This window comes from Neopsephotus bourkii, unplaced genomic scaffold (genome assembly GCF_033783945.1).
Source record: "Neopsephotus bourkii isolate Nb327-2 ecotype Australia unplaced genomic scaffold, CSIRO-AGI_Nbou_v1 NB_1825, whole genome shotgun sequence".
NCBI lineage: Eukaryota > Metazoa > Chordata > Aves > Psittaciformes > Psittacidae > Neopsephotus > Neopsephotus bourkii.
Window position 1 is genome coordinate 11,503,659 of NW_026902298.1, and position 18,213 is coordinate 11,521,871.

General features: G+C 40.4%; 1 protein-coding gene and 1 long non-coding RNA gene across 2 annotated transcripts; one reads left to right on the forward strand and one right to left on the reverse strand.

The window, feature by feature from the left end:
• The first annotated feature begins 266 nt into the window (after nt 1–266).
• LOC133206965 (embryonic protein UVS.2-like) lies at nt 267–14,402 on the forward strand. Its single transcript, XM_061343322.1, has 11 exons — nt 267–1,521; nt 1,681–1,705; nt 2,602–2,739; nt 4,046–4,163; nt 4,684–4,862; nt 7,844–7,925; nt 8,787–8,914; nt 10,655–10,770; nt 11,207–11,432; nt 12,511–12,629; nt 13,207–14,402. Exons 1-11 carry the CDS (start codon nt 1,447–1,449, stop codon nt 13,435–13,437), a joined length of 1,437 nt encoding a protein of 478 aa, XP_061199306.1. The 5' UTR covers nt 267–1,446; the 3' UTR covers nt 13,438–14,402.
• On the reverse strand, nt 10,463–16,079 carry LOC133206966 (uncharacterized). Its single transcript, XR_009723909.1, has 2 exons — nt 16,018–16,079; nt 10,463–10,742 (listed from the first exon to the last, which is right to left on the reverse strand). It is a non-coding gene; the product is annotated as an uncharacterized LOC133206966 (long non-coding RNA).
• Between the last annotated feature and the right edge of the window lie 2,134 nt (nt 16,080–18,213).

An 18,213-nucleotide genomic window follows, 5' to 3' on the forward strand; every position in this document is an offset into this window, starting at 1 on the left:
CCAGGCTCTGCACAGTGATCTGATCTTGTTCACTTGTTTTTATTGTCTTAACTTCTGCTGTCTCCCCTGTCATTTATGATGTGTGGCAGCAGCAATGTCCTCTTGTGACTTCCTCCTGTCTTTCTTCTGAATTATGACTAGATACAGAGGTTGCTCAGAACTGTATGGGAGGAGCTCTGGTTACCAATGTAACAAACTAATGAAGACTGAACTTCAGCTTCCTATCAGCCAAAGCAAAAGGAGTTCTTTACATCTGCTTCTCATTATTGCAGTATAATCTACATGGAAATTATTAACTGTAGATGAATTGTGAAAGTCACAAAAATGTGGAATATTTTATAAAGTTTAGCAACTAACTCTTAGTAGGGTAAAATGAAGGTATTAATAGCAAAGCTTTACAGAATATCAGCTAAAAGTTTGCTAGCAAAGTACTCCTTAAAAACAGAGGACCAGCCCATACATCTATCTGGAAGGAAGCTCTTTGGCATCTTAATCTGCTCTGAACCACATAGATTCCCCTGAATTTTGCCTTTACAGGCAGTTCCAAAGGTTTTGTTGCTTGCTTCTTAAAGATCTGACACAGCAAATCCGTATGATTTTCTATAGCACCTAAGTATATGTGCAGGGGCTGAAGGTGGGAGGAAAAAGCAATACCTGCCTGCTTATGGTGGTATTCATGTGGCTTCAACATGAATATTCCCATTGCATGGTTTACTTTGACAGTGTGGGTTTTTAGGGTTTAGCTTGCCTTTTTAGGCTTGTTTCTATTCATGGGCATCAAAGGAAGGAGAGCTTCCCAGGTGGGAAGCCAAAACTCTGGGAGCTGGTGGTTTTATTTATTTGTAAGCTCCAGAAAGACACACAATCACTGTCAGTGGTGATTAGATTGCAAGATATGGTACAGGAAAAACAATTTCAACCAGCAATCAGACTCATCTCTGGCTCCAACTGATTTCCAGTGCTCCTGGCCAGCAATGCCTGGCTGAAAGCTGTACATAGAGGGGACAGGCTAACAGTGAGGTGGCTGCTGGTAGCAAGCTGAGGAGTTTCTAGGACAGGTAGTCAGTGTGGATGGACCAAAGAGTTTCTTGACACTGAGTTTTGCTGCAGATTGCTGCCACGTATCCTGTCCCTTGCTCAGCATTAAGGAGACCTGCAGCAGCGCATGGGTTCCTCTTAGAATTAAAGATGAGTCACTTTAAGGTTGCTGGGTTTTCTTTCCTATTGCTCCACTTCCTCTGTTTTCTGAAGATAAATAAGAAATGAGAGCCTGGAAATTCTCCTGAGAGGTCCTGCAGCTTGTTTGTTTTGTGAAAATACTTCTTGCTATCTTATTTTGTTACACTTGTTAACCACAGCAGCAGCTTTCCCATAAAACTTGCCCCAAGTAAACTAGCCACAGCTTTGAGAACGGAGCTGCAGAGCAGAGAAGATCATCTCAGAAACATGAAGATGAAGTACTTTCTTCTGCCAACTCATTTAGCATTTCTCTATAGCTTTGCACTGAGTAAACCTGTCCAGGTGTGTCCCTGCTCGCAGATGCTGAGAATTTACATTGCTGCTGCTGCTGAGTTGCTCTGTCTTAAAATTAGTTACAAGCTTTTGCTGCTGTGATTCTTCATAATAGAAGTTTTATGCTATGGAGATAAGAACTTACTAAAATACATGCTTTTTTTTCAGAAAGCTACAAGAAACAGTGACTTAGGTGAGTTTGATTGTAATTATTATATCAATAACTGTAGGCTTTCGTGGGGCTGCTTCTCTATACCTCATGCTCATTATTCAGTATGTTTTTCTCTTTGAAGTTATTTTCCAGCGTCAGTGGAAAACAATTCACAGAACTCAGATGTGTTTTAAAGTCACATTCAGTGTGATTATTTATGCTGTCATGATATAGAAATTAAGACTTACTGAGCTGTTGCTACATGAAATGTTCTATTTTTCATATGCAGCCTCAGCAAATCAGAACACTTTTCACTTTGATTTTTCCTGTGTGATATAAGGCACTTCCCTGTCTGCTGTACCTAAAACTATTGTGCATTTTGTACATACCTCCTGTCTGTGAAATGTATTCCAAGTATTTTGGAGTTAGAACTGAGGAGCATGTCATGTTAAATTAACAGTTAACCTGGAAATTAATAACTTGCATGAATTCAATATGCATGATAAAAATAGTAATTTCTTTTGTATGATTCATCCCATTTTTGCAGAGGTCGGTTATGATTTCCTTTAATTCCACAAGCTCTAGTGAAGAGAGCAATGACTTATAATACTTAACCTTCCACTCTCAAGGCTCCCAAAGCTTCTTAAGATGAAGTATAGTTAGTCACGACTTTGATTACAGCTGCACTATGACATCTGTATTAATATTAATCTCTTCTATCCAGGAAGCAAGGCAGACTTAACTAGTCTTAGCATACTGTGAATGCTCCATTCACTCAGTCTTAATTTACTAATCCTTTTTCACATTATTGGGAAATGAACTTCAGTGAAAGAAATTTCCAAAGGCACAGAAGCTTAGCTATTGGATACCTCTCACCTCCCTTCTGCACATCTATTTCCCTTCTCAGTGCTTTGTGTGTTCATTATTTTCTTCATCAGGCAGTGAAATAGCTGTGTATGAAGGAGACATCCTCCTGAGAAGAGGACGACGCAGTGCAATTAACTGTGAGAGCTGTTTATGGCCCAAATCACAGGATGGACTTGTCAAGGTCCCGATTAACATCTCTTCTGATTTCTGTGAGTGTATGCAAATGGCTGCTGTGAAGTGATTTTCTCTCTGTTGTTTTGTGTTTGTGTGGCATGCACCAAAAGCAAACTTGGTTCAAATGAGGATTTATGGACATGTTTCTTCTGCGAATCTGCTAGCCCTGTGGTAGCCTGGCTAAGACTTCAGTACAATGTGTGGTTACTTGAGCAGTAGTTGTTACATAAATACCAGCTAATTTTAGCTCATTCCTGTTAGCTACAATGCACTTTGATACTTAGCAAGCACAGAAGTAACAGAATTTGTTCACATTATGAAAGTAATTTGATTCAAAATTACCACTAGGAATGCTTTTTTAACACACAGATTTGCTTTCAAATCTTCCATAGGTATATCCCACACTAGAAATCCTGTAGAGGCAAAAAGGGAGAAAAAAAATCCTTGGAGATACTTTTTCTCTTACTATTTCCCTCTAGTCAGTCAATAGCTCTGTTCTGTGCAAAAGGCTGCAGGACCAGTGCCTTCATCTAGAAAACTTTGTATGGGCTGTGCAGGTCTTCTACCTCTCCCCTGCTGAGGCTTTCATACAGACCCTTCATACATGACCTTACCTTGAGAGAAAAATGCATAGAAGTGGAAAAAAAGCCTGTGCCTGATTCCCATTCCTGTATTATCATTGGAGCTGAGGAAAGCCCAGTCTCTGTGTTATCCAGGCTGTTCCTTTGCCCACAGGCTTTCAGAACTGCAGCATACACTCTAGTGGTTAGGTAAGGGTCATTCCATCTACCTCCCTCTCTTCAGACTTTAAAGATGAGGAAATTGAGATACAAATCAGTTGTAGATAAGTGACTAAGCCAAAAGAGGCCAAAATGTTCCAAATTAGATAAACATTCTAATTTTATTTGGTCCCTGAATAGAAACACTGTGATCTTCAGAGCTGCTGAACACCGGCTAGCTCAAGTGATTCCAAGGGCTGTGTGGACATTTCTTATAAACAAAACAGGTCTTTTGGTGCTTAGCTGCAGGCAGATGGCTCAATTTTGTTACTGTAATCCAACTATTTGTATCTGAAACTCTCAATTTTTTATTGTAAAGGAAGAAACAATTCCAGTCTTGCTTTCCATCAGCTGTCACTTATAGAACATGCAGAAGGACCAGCCATAATTCTTACATCTCCCTTTACAATCAAATCCAAGATTTCTGAAGGCTTTTTTGCCATTTTTCTTTGTTCTACTTGCCTGATAAAAAGCTAACAAGTCCTGTGAAGTTTTAAAACAATGCACTCCATCAGTGCGCTTCTTGATTAACCAAAAAAGCATTCTCCTGGCCTCTTTCTAGCCATGACAGAGAGGTCTTGGATTGCTGATGCTCTGCAAGAGATCTCCACGCTGACCTGTGTGCAGTTTGTAAACCGCACTACAGAAAAGGACTATGTGTATGTTGAACGTGGGCAGAGGTAAGCTCCCAATCTCCCAGGAGTGAAAGCACTCAAAAGGTCTTTCAGCTGTTTTTCTGGTTTGTGTTGGATTTAAGTAATTGCCCTTTTTCAAGCTAGGAGTCAAGATTCAGAGAGCAGGTGCAGTTTCTCATTTTTCCTTAGACATGCTGGTAGTTACATCAGTTAATGGACTGCAGGAATAAATGTATGTGTGGACTTAATGGGCTATAATTCAAAAGGAGATCTTTTCCTTAATTGTTGTAAAAAAGTATTACAGTTGTTTCAGGTTCTTTGCTTAACTACTTAAACTGCTTCATTTATCATATCAGATATCCTTCCTAGAAATATGATATCATATATCATTCAAATAAAGCTTCAAAGGCTTTATTTCCACCCCTATGTAGTTTGCCAACTTCTGGAAGACTAGATATCTCACACCAGTGACTATTTGCATGGCCCCTTCTGTGGCTGCACATCTGCATAATTGCTTTGTATGTGCTGAGTGTGATCATTTTGGTTATTGATTGCCTCTTCTTAGCTGCTGGTCCTACTTTGGGAAAATTGGAGGACGTCAAGCAGTGGGCCTGGTGAAAAACGGGTGCATGGATAAAGGAGCAATTCAGCATGAAATGAACCACGCGCTGGGTTTCATCCATGAACAGGCACGGAGTGATCGGGACAGGTTCGTCAAGATTATGTGGGAACATATTGTGGCAGGTACGTCCACTAAATCTTAAGAGAAAACGTACACTTTCAGATGAAGGAGAATGTTTCTTCTGTGAACAGCAATGCAAATAAGAATCATGATTAATGCTAGCTGAATTGCAGCAGCAGCAGCACATTCAATGTGATGGAATTTCTATTTCAGTGTTTGTAGTATGGGAATTTCTATGGCTACCCCTATGTTAGTGTGGCCCTCCAAGGCAGATGCAGCCTAAAATTAGCCATACCTTATATCCAAAATATCAAGATCATCAGAAATGCAAACTGTTGTAGCAAAGACTTGTCCAGGAGACAAAACTATGAGACTTTTAACTGAGTTGGGGTAAAACATGATATTCAGAGATCACGGTGGGGAATCACACAGTAACTCTATCTTAGGAAAAGACGTGGAAATAGGGAAGGCAGCCGGTGGGCATCTTGGCACTGGCAGTGAATGAAATACACATAGCCTAAAATGTAGGTGAGCAAGAGACGCAGTGTGGAAAGAATGGAAGCACATGCAGCCATCAGCATGTACAAAATTATGGGACCTGGCATGATGTGAGAGGAATTATTTCCTCCTTGAGGAGAGAATGATATACGCTGCCATGAAAAGAAGGAGCAATGGGGAGGAATCAGGAGTGGTAAATCTGTAAAGAGAAAAGTGAACGCTATTTAGGGAAAGGAATGCAGGATGAATAGTTTGGGCATGTGACCTTGGCCTGTGTGCTGGGAACATGGGAGCACATACAGGGATCCAGGCTCTGTGGAGAGTAGAAGGAATGGTAGGAGGTCCAAGGGAAAGTGAGGAACTGGTACATAGAAGGAAAGTAGGGGAAGAAAGGATGCAAGGAATTACTTATCTGACAGCTGTGAGAGAGCTGGTCACCCCATCAATTGTAAAAAGATAATAGTGTATTTAGTTCATTACAGAAAATAGTAGTAAGTGAGGCTGGACAGTTAATACCAAATTCTAAGAAGTCAAATAAGATATTAAACTCTTCAGTGTCATGCACAGCTGAAAATGTATCTATCTTTTTCTCCAGATGCAACTTGATTGTTTTTATTACAAATTCCTAAACACACTGTTCTCCAAACTTTTTTTCAGCTATTCCCATGATATCCTAAGTAAATTCCATTTGTGCTCTTCTTTACTGAGGTTTTAGCTCTACTGTTAAGATGTAATTCTGCTATGAATTGTTTGCCATCGTATAACAAGGGCATGCTATGTTTGATATGCTAGCAAAGGATCTACTAGGAAAGAGGAGTTGAAAATGTGAAGTTATACCAATGATACTAGACATACATTAAATCTTACGCTAGGTTTGCAGGAGCGGTCCACAGTTTCAGATGTCATTACTCCTAAAGGATATGGATGTAACCAAGCTCTGATTCAGGCACAGGATCATAAAAGGTTAAAAGAGGAGGAAGAGGTGAGGATGACAAGACTATGCAAAGGAAGATGGGGTATATCTTCACTGTTTTAACAGTATTCACCCAGAGTGGAGGCTGAGAAGATTGGTGTTACAAGGGAGTTGTGAGTGCAGAGTGTCTGCAGCACAAGTACTGTAAGAAAATGCAAAGGTATGCAGGGAAAAGGAAATTAAGCACCACAGTTATGTTTGTGATGACTGTTGGTGTACATCTCCTGTAAAAACATGCTGCTTTTAACAGTGCTGAGGGCAGAGGTTCCACTGACCTCCATGGTACAGAACTAGACCTCCAGACCTTGTGCAGCTTCCCAGCTCTCCTGCGCAACCTGCTTTTCTCTTGCCAGGACTCCAGTGCTGTAGATATTTGCTGGGTTTTGCTCTTACCCAGCAATTCACCTTGGAAGCCATCCTACTTCTTTGTTTAGATAAAACGCAGCCTCATGGGTTGCTCTCCACTTTGCTACTTGAAACTCTCAGCTTGTTATTCCCAAACTTTGGAGGGGGAGAAAAACTACTCGAAGCCTTCAGCCAAAGCTTCATTTTCAACTCTTCTGAGTCATTACATTTAGATTCTGGCAGAGGCAGGGGTTTTTTTAGAATGGAAAAGATAGAGTAAGTCCCCACATGTGTGCAGGTCTATACAGCCAAGTCTCTCTGGCATGTGATTAGGTAGATACTATTTTGCTGGCAGCACCTCTGTACAGCCAGGCTGCTGTTGCTTTCTCTTCTTTTAGCAAATCAATTCAGCAAAGCACTTCCGTGCCAAACAGTAGCCATATTCTTAAATGTTTCACTGCATTGGAACTGTGTTCTCTGTTCATCATCTCAGAAGAAGCTGTGCATTTGCTGGTAATTGTTTCTAAAGTCACTATAACAGATAAGAGGAATTGAGATAAAAACATAATAGAGTCAGGAAAGCCAATGCTGCTGAGAACCAGTTTGAGCCTTAGCTGAGATTTCTGAACTATGAAAAGCTCCAAACTCATGTTTATTCCCAAACTTTCTGTAATTCAGGATTTTGAAGCTTCTCTTTGTGTTTCCGAGCCCTCTCTGGGACCAGTGCTGAAGGACATTACTGGAAGAGACTGGCTCTGGTTGCAAGCCTGCCAGCCAAGTTCTGTAGTCTGCAGAGATTTTTCTGAGTGTCCAATCCTGAACTCTTGTCCAGATGGCTTGCGGTTTACAAACCACTAGTTACAATAATAAAGGTACAGATGTTGAACTGGAAAGAAGTGCTCAGTGGTCAGGGCATTAGCCTCAAGGCCAGGCTGACTGCACTCAGCTCCCTGCTCTGACATTGCTTGCTTACCATGGACAAGAGACCCAGTGGAATGGATTCATCGACTGTATCAAAACTTTGATTTATCTGATTCTGAAACCTACTAGGTTAAGTGAAAATGAGTTCCCATGTACTTCTATAGGCTCTGGTGGCTTTGATAGATCCAAGTTCTCATAAGTACAAGTATTATATCCTGTGTTACTCTTAGGACTATGACAGCAGGCAGTGTAGTATTAGAGCAGCAGTAATTGTTCTGAATGAAATGTTGTTTTTCTGCCTTTAAGGGGAACAAGGGAACTTTGGGAAAGTGAATTCCAAAAATCTGGGCCTTCCCTATGACTACTCTTCAGTGATGCACTACGGAGCGTAAGTTGTTTTCTGAGATACCTTTTCAAAGGTACAAACAACTCTCAGATCTGCTCAGATCTAGGAAGAAGGAATTGCTCCTTCCCAAATGGGAATGACTTTTGCTGTTCACTTAAAACTAAGTTAGTACTTGTAATTAAGGGTGAGCATGTTTCCACTGTCAACAGGATTCTTGGAAAACAGAGTTGATATGGATAGAGGAAAAAATTGGGACATTCTTTCATTGCCTCTTGATAGAGGCCTTTGACCTGGCTATGGTCCACAGCCTAACTCTACTGAGTCACTGATTTAACAGTTCTCAAGTCTATATGATTTCATTAACATAGTAACATAGACATTAGGGTCAGAGAGAAGGAAGATGAAATTTTTTCCATCATTAAAATGTTGTGTGTTGCCTCATACACATCTGGGCACACTAAGGCTGCATTTTAGTACATAATGTACAAGCTTCTCCTTTATTTCCACTAGCAAGTCACAACTTCTGAACAAAACCATGAAATCAAACTTGTCTTTCCAGAGGCAGAAAACTGCAGATGGCAAATGAACAATTAGTAACTGAGACAGAAGCGGTTCCAGAGGCAGAACAGCTCCTGCCCCTCTGCCTCTGGAACCATGAAGGTGGGATTCAGTTCACTTTGTGAGGATGCTGGTGAAAGCTCTCCTCACTCAGGATAATACAGCTTTGTCTTGTTTCTTGATTTCAGCTGCTGCATAGTGTCTGCCATGCTGGTCCTCCTCAGAAAAGGTTAAACTGGTCTCTGAGAAACTTCTTGCCCTTTTCCATTGAAATTCTGTGCATGTGGTACATGTAATTAAAGAACTTCACTGTTTAAGAGAAATGTCATTTTCTTATTTCTACAGGTATGATTTCTCCAGCACTCCAGGGAAACAAACTATTGTACCAGTTCCTGATCCCTCTATACCCATTGGGCAGAGAGAAGGGCTGAGTAATTTGGATGTAGCTAAAATCAACAGGCTCTACAAGTGCAGTAAGTGCTGTAAATGGAAGGCATGTGAATCTGTAGACAGCTGATGTCTGCAGGCAATGTCAGACATCCCCCAAAGGAACACAGCCCACAGTCCTTTCAATACATCTCTCCCTTGCCCTACAAGAGGGCTAATAAGCACCTGGGAACAGAACTGTCCCTGTGCCAAGCTGCTGCCTTCTTGGAAAGGGCAATTTGCTTTCAATAACTGACTGTCATTCTGAGTTACCCTCACCTAGTCCCTGCTCTTTGACATAAGCAAAACCCATCAGAGAAATCATGGATGCTACTTCTGTCAACTTCTCACTTCATGAAAAATCTGAAGGTTCCAAAGCACGTAAACTAATCTCAACCATGATTATAGCATAAAGTCATGTGCATCAGTAGTGCCAGCAGGTTTGGGATTTCTTTCAATTGGAAAATGACTGCAGGGCTGTAAGTATGGGTGCCATTTAGGCTGATCAGAACATCCTCTTGGAAGGTAATTCCCCAAGGTTTTTGTATAGTTACCTACTTCCATCACTGTAGTATCTTAAGGTCTAGAAATACCTTAAGTATTCCTCTGTAGCAGGAACTCTTCAGCTGAGATGCACAAAACACAGGTAAAACACCATGCTCCTCAGTTTTTGCCTCAAATCCCAGTATGCAGGCTAATTGATTTATATGGTATTCAACTTCCCCAAGATGTTATTCAGTCAGTTTCCACCAAAATAGCAAGAACATGAATACAGGCTACATACTAGTGTACCAAATTCTGTTCTGAATTGTGTTAAGAGCTTAGTTAAACAAACAGCAGTAATTAGTGGGAATCAGGATTCCTTCAGTTGGATAGTCAGGTAAGGAAATCATTCCTGAGTGGTTCCTCCCAAGTTCTGAACTTCAGATAAGGCAAGTTTACAATATAAGTGTCTGGTTTCAAAGACAGTGATAATTTAATTGTTATAATAAAGTGATAGTAAAGACAGTGACAGTATTTGGTGATATTTCTTCTTGATAGTGGAGCTGGAAATGAATCTTACTTCAATACCATTATAACGTAATTTCATAATTAGACCTGTATGTTTTGGAAGAAAAGGGCTAAATTAAAAAAAAACCAAGGATAACTCAGGGGCTAAAAAAAGAACAAAATGTCCAGTTGTCCGAGGGAAAGCAGCAAGCAAGAGAAAAATGTCAAATTCCAATGTTCAGATGTCATATTCATAATTTTTAATTTGGAGAGTTACACACAGCACAATAAATGAAGACCACATGTGGAAGGCCAAAAGACAATGAAATCAGACTTTGCATGCCAGTCACTAGGTCTGTAGCTTGACTTCAGTGCTCTCTTCCACTGTTTCCCCCAGTGAATACCTGTCTTTGCTTTGACAGAAGCTAGTTTTCAAGCTTGGTTTTGCACAAACTTAGGCATACACACACATTTGCTGATGGGAACTGATGTAGTGATACAATTGAAACTACTCCTATTGTTGAGGTTAAGGAAGTTCATGAAAGGTCCAGGCCTTGTTTAGAACAGTATGTGAGTGAAACCCCACTGTCTTTAAAAAAAACATGAGTAGCTGAAGCAGCTTTATTTGCCTTACGTAACTTTGACACAAGGAACATCAACACAACTGTAAGCATTCTAATTCATTTCTCCTTTGCAAGTTTGACTGATGTAAATGGCTGAAGAGACTTGTCAGGCACTTCTGAAAGACTTCTGTGGCGTTTTCATTCTCTTCAATCCCGTTTGGTTCTTCCCTTCAGATTGCTGTAGCTCTGTGTTGTCTAAATCCAAAGGCTTGTTCTCCTCTGTCAATTACCCATCCCCGTACCCGAACAATAGCAACTGCCTCTGGTTGATTCGCATCCGTCGAAGTAAGGTAAGCTTTATTAGGTGGAAAATAGGCTTGAATCACAGTGTCAAGGCTACACATTACTTCATTATTATGAGTACCCTCTGGGATTCATTTTCATGGACCAAGACATTTATTTTGTTAAGCAGTAAATTAAAAGACAGTCTCAACAATTTTCGTAAGACTTATCAGGACTCTCAGATGCATTACTTAGCTTGATTATTATACAGCTAAGATTGGATGGCTTTTCAAAGACAAGCAATAGTCAAACATCAATCATTGGGCTCAGTAATGGGGTAGCTAGGTGAAATTTTATGCTCTTTTTATATGGAAAGTGAATTTTAAGTATTACACAAATAGCAAAATGAATATGAAATTCTAGTTCACTTCGTAACAGCTAGATGGTTTGAATCTTTCCCTGTGTTCAGCATTCAACCCAACCTCTGTTTCCTTGTTTCTCAAGATTTTCCTGCAGTTTGAGGCTTTTGATCTCCAGCCCTCCTCAGACTGTTCTTCTGACTATATAAAAGTTTACAATGGAAACAGCAAGAATTCCCCTGTCTTGCTGGACAAATACTGTGGGAAGGGGCCACTGCCCTCCTTAGTGGCATCTGGATCGACAATGCTGGTAGAGTTTGCAAGTGATGAGAGCATTACAGCCACAGGATTCAGAGCCTCCTACAACAGGGGTATGAACACTTCTTTACAGAGCTTGAAGAACAACATGAATAGTAGTTGTATGGAAGAACTGAATATTTTGAATGTGTACTTCAGAGGGGTTTGTTTCGGTGTCTTCCACAGCAATTGCTAATGCAGGTTAGGCAGTGATGGGGTTGAAGGTTAGCAGGAAACAGAAAATGGGATGTTGCATGGGTGTAATGTTAGTAATCCTGTGACTCCACTCACATTCCTCTGAAAGCTTCTGCTGGGCTTCATCACATCACTCCTTTAAATAAAAGCAATGCAATGACTGTAACTAATAGGAACAGTGCAGCCAAAGGCTGCAGAGCTCAATAAGAAATTTCAACCAATGGGATGTAGAGCCAATACCTGAACAATACGTTATTGAAGATTCTGTGGCGCTTTATGCAACAGGAATGGTACTAACCTTGGGTGACTTAAACCGTCTGAATTAAAGACTTGTTATGTTACATGGAAGACAGTGCTTACTGTAGTCACTTGAGGGTTGTCTGGTGTGCAAACATAAGTGCCTTATGGACTGCTGGATAAAATTCTGTTGTGCTGAAACATGCTTTCAGTTAGAAGGCAGCAGCCTAAATAACTTGTTATTGCCTTATTTCAACTCAAAACCTTCTTAAACCATAAATTGAAGAAGTCTTAGAAATGTGGCACTTTTACTCTTTTTGCATTAGTCTTGATGGAGTCATTTCTAGACAGCATTAGCTCTAGCTTGGTAATGCAATCTTGAATACTTAAGCTAATTCTTTTCTGAAAGTGTAGTAAGCTGGTACCATTGGAATGCTGTGCTAATATAGGAACTCTCAATTGTAAAGACAGATACAGCTTTAGATGCAGCTGTTTCCTGTCCTCCAAAGGTTAGTTAGCAGCCATGTATTTAGTTCCTTCAGTACAGCCACTGATACAAATACTAAGCAAAGAAATTAAGTATGTCAGCAGTAGGTTTTCATGGTAGCACATTCTTTCTTGGCTTCAGGAAAGAATACAGTTAGTGTAAGCAAGCTCATTTCTATTGCCAAAATACTCTCGTTAATATACCTTTCTCTGTTTTCCTCCTTTATTCCTCAGTCAATTGTGGAGATACTTTCACAGACTCAAATGGAATCATCACCTCTCCAAACTACCCCAATAAATACCCCAAAAACCGAGCATGCTTCTGGGTCATCAGTTCTCCGGTAGGATACAAGGTAAGATATGGATTCATTCATCTGTGAGTCTCATCAGCATTCTCTAATGGAATCACTTTTTGCCTTTGAGAATAAGAGCTGTAATGTCACCTTTTGAGCAGGCATTCTCTGAGTAAAAAGCTCAACACAAAAATCCAGTTTAAGAACTTATGCTGGATCTTGGTGTCTGAGGTATTCAGCAAGGGAAAAGACCTGTACACACGTGAACTCTTAGGAATCTGGTTTGTACCAGTAGGCTTTGTTCATAATAATCCCTAGGTAACAGTTCCCACTAGGAAACTGAAACACTGTACAGGTGCTGGTTTTATATTTCTCTAGAGAGAAGAATCAAAGTGTACAAGATCAATCTTGTCCCTTGCTTCTCCTTCCATTCCAAATGCTGAGGAACTAAGCAAATAACTTGCTACTGATTTGCATTGCATTATGGGATGATTCTAAGATCAGGATGTGGTGCAAACACAAAAAAAAATAGTGCCTGCACATAAGGAATTTAGACCATTTGTGCTTGTTAACATACAAAGACTAAGAGAAAAGGATATAACCTGGAAGCAAAGTGCTTTGATTGTATTTTCTCCAGATATCTCTCAAAATGTTATCCTTTGAGCTGGAAGATAGTGACAGATGCATTTATGACTACTTGCTTATACATGATGGAAGCCGACCTACATCACCTGCAGTTGGCCCCTATTGTGGGACAGAGAAGGTTGCAGACTTTACTTCCACTGGGAACTTTGTGCTGGTTGAATTTCACAGTGATATAGTTTGGGAGCTGCCAGGATTTGTAATCAGTTATACATTTGGCAGGTAGTACAATACAGATAGGAGTTGGAAAACACAGAATGGAAGTAAGAGAGCAGCTAGCAACAGGTGAAAGTCAAGATGCCACTAATATCAGCAATACATACAGCTCCCCGATACCTTTGAAAAGCTCGAAGCTTGATCTCTTAGTCTTCTGTCTACAGTGGTGTAATTTGCATGGGGAATTATGGACAAAAGTGTTCCTGTTTGTGGAATGTCTGAGACTGGAAGCTTTTTGTTATACTATTTCCATTGCTAGTGTTGCATGGTGAAATACAACAGCAGAACTGAAACTATGTAAGCAGATTTTCAAGACTTTCTAGTGATAGAAACTGTACCCATAAAAGAATTCAGAATACAACTATGTAGTAACTTTAACCTGTATTGTGACAAATGTTACTACCCAACTCTAATGTGTATTCTAGTATGCTTGCAGAAAAACCTTCAGACACATGTTTATGCTTTGAAGCCAAACTCAGTTATACAGTTTGTATAGCCCTTAGCTTAGCCTGGAAACCACCAATTTACACTGAAGGATGTCTGTACAGCACCTCAACTCAAAGAACTGCACTACTCCTCTGTGAGATGAACCAGATCAGGGAACAGATTTAACCAAAGAAACATCTAAGAGTGGGAGAAAGTAGAGGTGAGGGAGAGCAAACGGAACGAAGGACCTATTGCTGATAATTTGCTGTGGTCTGACTCAGGTATTGAAATTGTCCATAGGGTATTACTAAATATTAAAAAGGAGGCCTGAAAATGTAATGTGAAGTCCCATGGAGCAAATAACTTTTGAGAACGCTTTAGGTGGGAAGTGCCTTGTCTGGAGAGAGAAATCTTCTGCCTCTGAGATGTCTGAAGAGAAAGAAATCTGTAGACAGCCAACACTTTGCCTTGACTTGATGTATTCAGAACTAAATGTGGCGAAACTGGAAGATGCCAAAGTGTAATAAATAAAAGTTCTTGCTGCAATTATGCCTTTGTGAAGAAGAGCACGTAAAAAATGCCAGTTTGCTTTCCTGGTGCTAGGATGGCAGCCAAGAACCTTTTGATGATGCTGACTTTTGGTTTTGTTTTGGTTTTGTTGGCTTAGGTGGGTTTTTTTAAGGCCCTATAATGTTTTCCTTTCTAAGCACTGGTTAATTTTCATCCTCAGAAGAATGATCATTGATAAGTTGTGGATATCAGGATCTAGAGCTTCCTGGCATCGTGGTGGTAAAGTGCATGCACAGCAGGCAACAAATATTTACGGTTTTTGCAAGCTCCTCTCTTTTGGCTATAGAAAACATTCCCTCATTTAATTTGGCTCACTATTTAAATTGGCACCTTTTTGGAGGACATAACAATTTCAGCAGCATGGCAGATCATTACACTGCACAGGAGCTAATTCTTCTCCCTGAGTCTGAGGACCTTCACGGAGGTGCAAAAGTAATAATCCTGTGACAACTGTTACTGTATGCACAGTTGAATGGGTCCCTATTTTAAATATACAGTGTCGAGCAATTTTTATCATATTACTTTAGATTCCCTTCCCATGGCCTGATGTGGAGCTTTACATAAGTCCAGTGTTTTAGGTGTTCACCCGTATTTGGTAAAGTAGGAGCCTGAGATGTGGCAATGTGATTTGATCAGGCTCTCTTATTTGTAAGCAAGCCCTTCACCAGTAATGATGTAGAAGTGCATTCCTGAATGTACAGACAGGCTGAAATACAACGTGATGAGTAAGTTCTCTCCTTCATAGGAAAGGCTTTTCGATCCAAGATCTAAAGGTTCTGATCTTCATGAGTTCTGTTACAGGTCCTTGTTAAGCGCTTTCCTTAAGGGATATGCACATTAGCTGGAGCTTCCACACAGGCTCCAAACCACCTCCTGACCATCTGCAGATATCAAAACCTTCTGCTATCCTCTAATTATTGCTAAAATCTCTGGTTTCCTGCCAACAGTCTCCAGTTATATATTACTCATCAATAAATTTGTGGCTCGCCAAACAGGAAAATGCAAGATACAAAACATCCTGATGAATGACATTCTTCTTACAATGACTGCTGCTCATTTTCACCCACAGTTAATTGTGAATCTGAAATGGAGAAGCTGTAGAATTCACAAACCCTGCTAAGAGCTTAGGAGTACCCAACTGGACAGCGTAAGGGGACTTAGATTTAACAGATAATAATCCTCCCGCAACAGGCATTGTCCATAGATAGAAAAGGTTTATAAGCTTGCTTTTAACACTCATATTCTGAGACAGATGAATTGAGTGACACAATGGACAGTATAGCCAAAGTTGAGGATTCAAACACCAACATAGGAGGATTTTGTGAGGTTCTAATTAAAATCCAGCATTAACTTAACCCCCCTTGAAATCCAACATGTAAGGATTTAACCTCATAATACAGGTATCTAGCAGTGATGAATATATATGTATTCCCATATGATGAATATATATGTATTCCCATATATGTAGATACCTCATGACATAGGTATTACTTTAATTGCATACCAAAAAGAATCTGCTAGGAGATACCTGCTTCTACAAGCCTGTGTGTGTGAAAGAGACAAGGGTGTTTGAGTCCATGTATTCAAATCCTACCTGCTTTGGGACTGTGCAAGTTCCAATCTGGGAGGCCTTCAAGTGGTATTCTTTTGTAGTCTGAAAGGACCAGAACAGAGCTCTGTCGGTTACTGCTGTAGGAAAAAAACCAGCCTGGATTAAAGCACCACAGAAACACGCAAAATTGTACTACTCATAGGACTTTTTTTGTCTTTAATTTGAAACAAATTTCCCTTACATAAGTAAGTAACTGTGGTTGAGATGCCACTTGCTTGCATGACTAGAACCCCAGTCACAGAATCATAGAATACTTTGGGTTGGAAGGGGCCTTTAAAGGCTCAGCTTTAACAACTGAATTTGGCAAGGAAAAGACCTGTGAACCAAAGACCATTGACTCAATCTCTCCTACACTTCAAACAAATTGAAAACCTAACAGGCTAAGTCATAGGACTTTCCCCTTTATCATGGGAAACAACTGCACACAAGAGAAGAAATAAAGAAAAGTTGCTGCTGTTCTGCTGCCAAATGGCCTTTTGGTGCCAGGCCCCCTCTGGTAGACACCAGCAGAGGGAGGAGAATGTGCCTCCATCCTCTTCTCCAGGGGAAGAAGATTCCTTTCTTTGGGGGAGTGAGGGCTTCTCCTGATCCAGCAAATTTAGCTGAGCTGCTTCTAAGCAGGTAAGTTCAGTTTCTTGAACCGCCTTACTCCCTCCTGTGCACTGCTATTGGCAGTGCTCTGATAGGAAGGTTCTTTGAGGCATTGCTTGCATTCTGTACTGAAGACCAGCACTCTAGTTTACACCTATCATTCTGTAGGTTGCACTGTAACATTAAGTTCGAAATTTCCTCTTCCTCTTTTCCCATTGATCAACTCAGTAGCAAAGACAACATCAAATTAATCCTTTTATTTGAGTAGGTTCTCTTTTATATTTGTCTCAATTCCTTGATTTATGCCTTCAGTACCTGGAATTTCCAGGTGGTCTCTAAAACGGTTGCTGGATCGGTACATGGTTTGGCTCCCAAGTTTTAGTCAGTTGTCTTTCTAATGTGCTTTACCATTAAAAAAAAGGCCATAAGCTTGAGATGGGAAACCTGAGTTTTCTTCCTTTAAAGTTAGCTTCGTTCAGGTATTAATGAGGCTTACTTCCTTGAATAGATCTGTCAGTTTCCTAATTTAACTGAGAGAGTATTTACAGTGTGGACTTACCCATTGAACTGGAAAGAATGCAAAACGTAATTGAAGCCCTTCTGATTAACAAGATGAACCATGGGAACCAGTGGTACCTAGAACTACACTAGGTCACTGTTAAAACCACTGTAGGACATTCACTTCTGAAGGCATTGTGAAATACAAACTGAAGGCATTGTGAAATACGAACTCACTCCTCTAAACGAGATAACAGGGTTTTATCAAGGGACAAAGTCAATAAAGCAAAAGCAACAGCGCTGGGCACACGACTGTAGCCAGAGGCGCAAGTGATTACTATTTATTACAGGATTATATACTTTCACTATTGCATTAGTCACATACATATTCATAATTCCCACGTACAGGCGGGGAATATTACAACTAGCTCCAAGAACTTATTATCATAAGTCCCCTCCTCTTGGCATCTGTGCACTGCTCTCCAGTGATTGTGGGTGGGGGTCTTGAGGATGAAATGAGCAGTCTTCCTCTTGTGAGTAGGGGTCTTCAAGATGAAGTAAGCGGTCTTCCTCACAGTGTCCTTTTCACCTTTGGCACAGTTGGACCCCCAGTAATCACACAACTAGCTGAAACCAGCCAGATCTGTAATTCTTCTGACAGCTGGCAAAGACTTAGAACAGTGTGACCTTCCTGCAAAATTTATTGCAGGATGGGCAGGCAAGGAGTATCCCAAGCTAGCAGATGTTCCGGAGGCTCCGTCTCTAAACTAACTGATGAGTAGAAGGATGGTGTGAAATAACTCATTCATGTTTAGTGGGGCCACTAAATCCTGTTATCTCACCACAGACTTACAACACAAACATTGTTCTTTAAAGCTAAAGATGCTTTAGAAGACTAGTGTGAAACAATTAACTCATGTTTAGTGGGGCTACTACATTCCACAGACTTACAACACAAACATTGTTCTCTTTCTGCAACCTAAGTTAAGCTAAAAAGTGCTTTAACTCTATGTTTTTCAGGCACTAGCTTTTCTTATATCAAGCCCCCCTCCCCTTTCTTTTACCTTTACAAATTCTTTTGCTATGCGA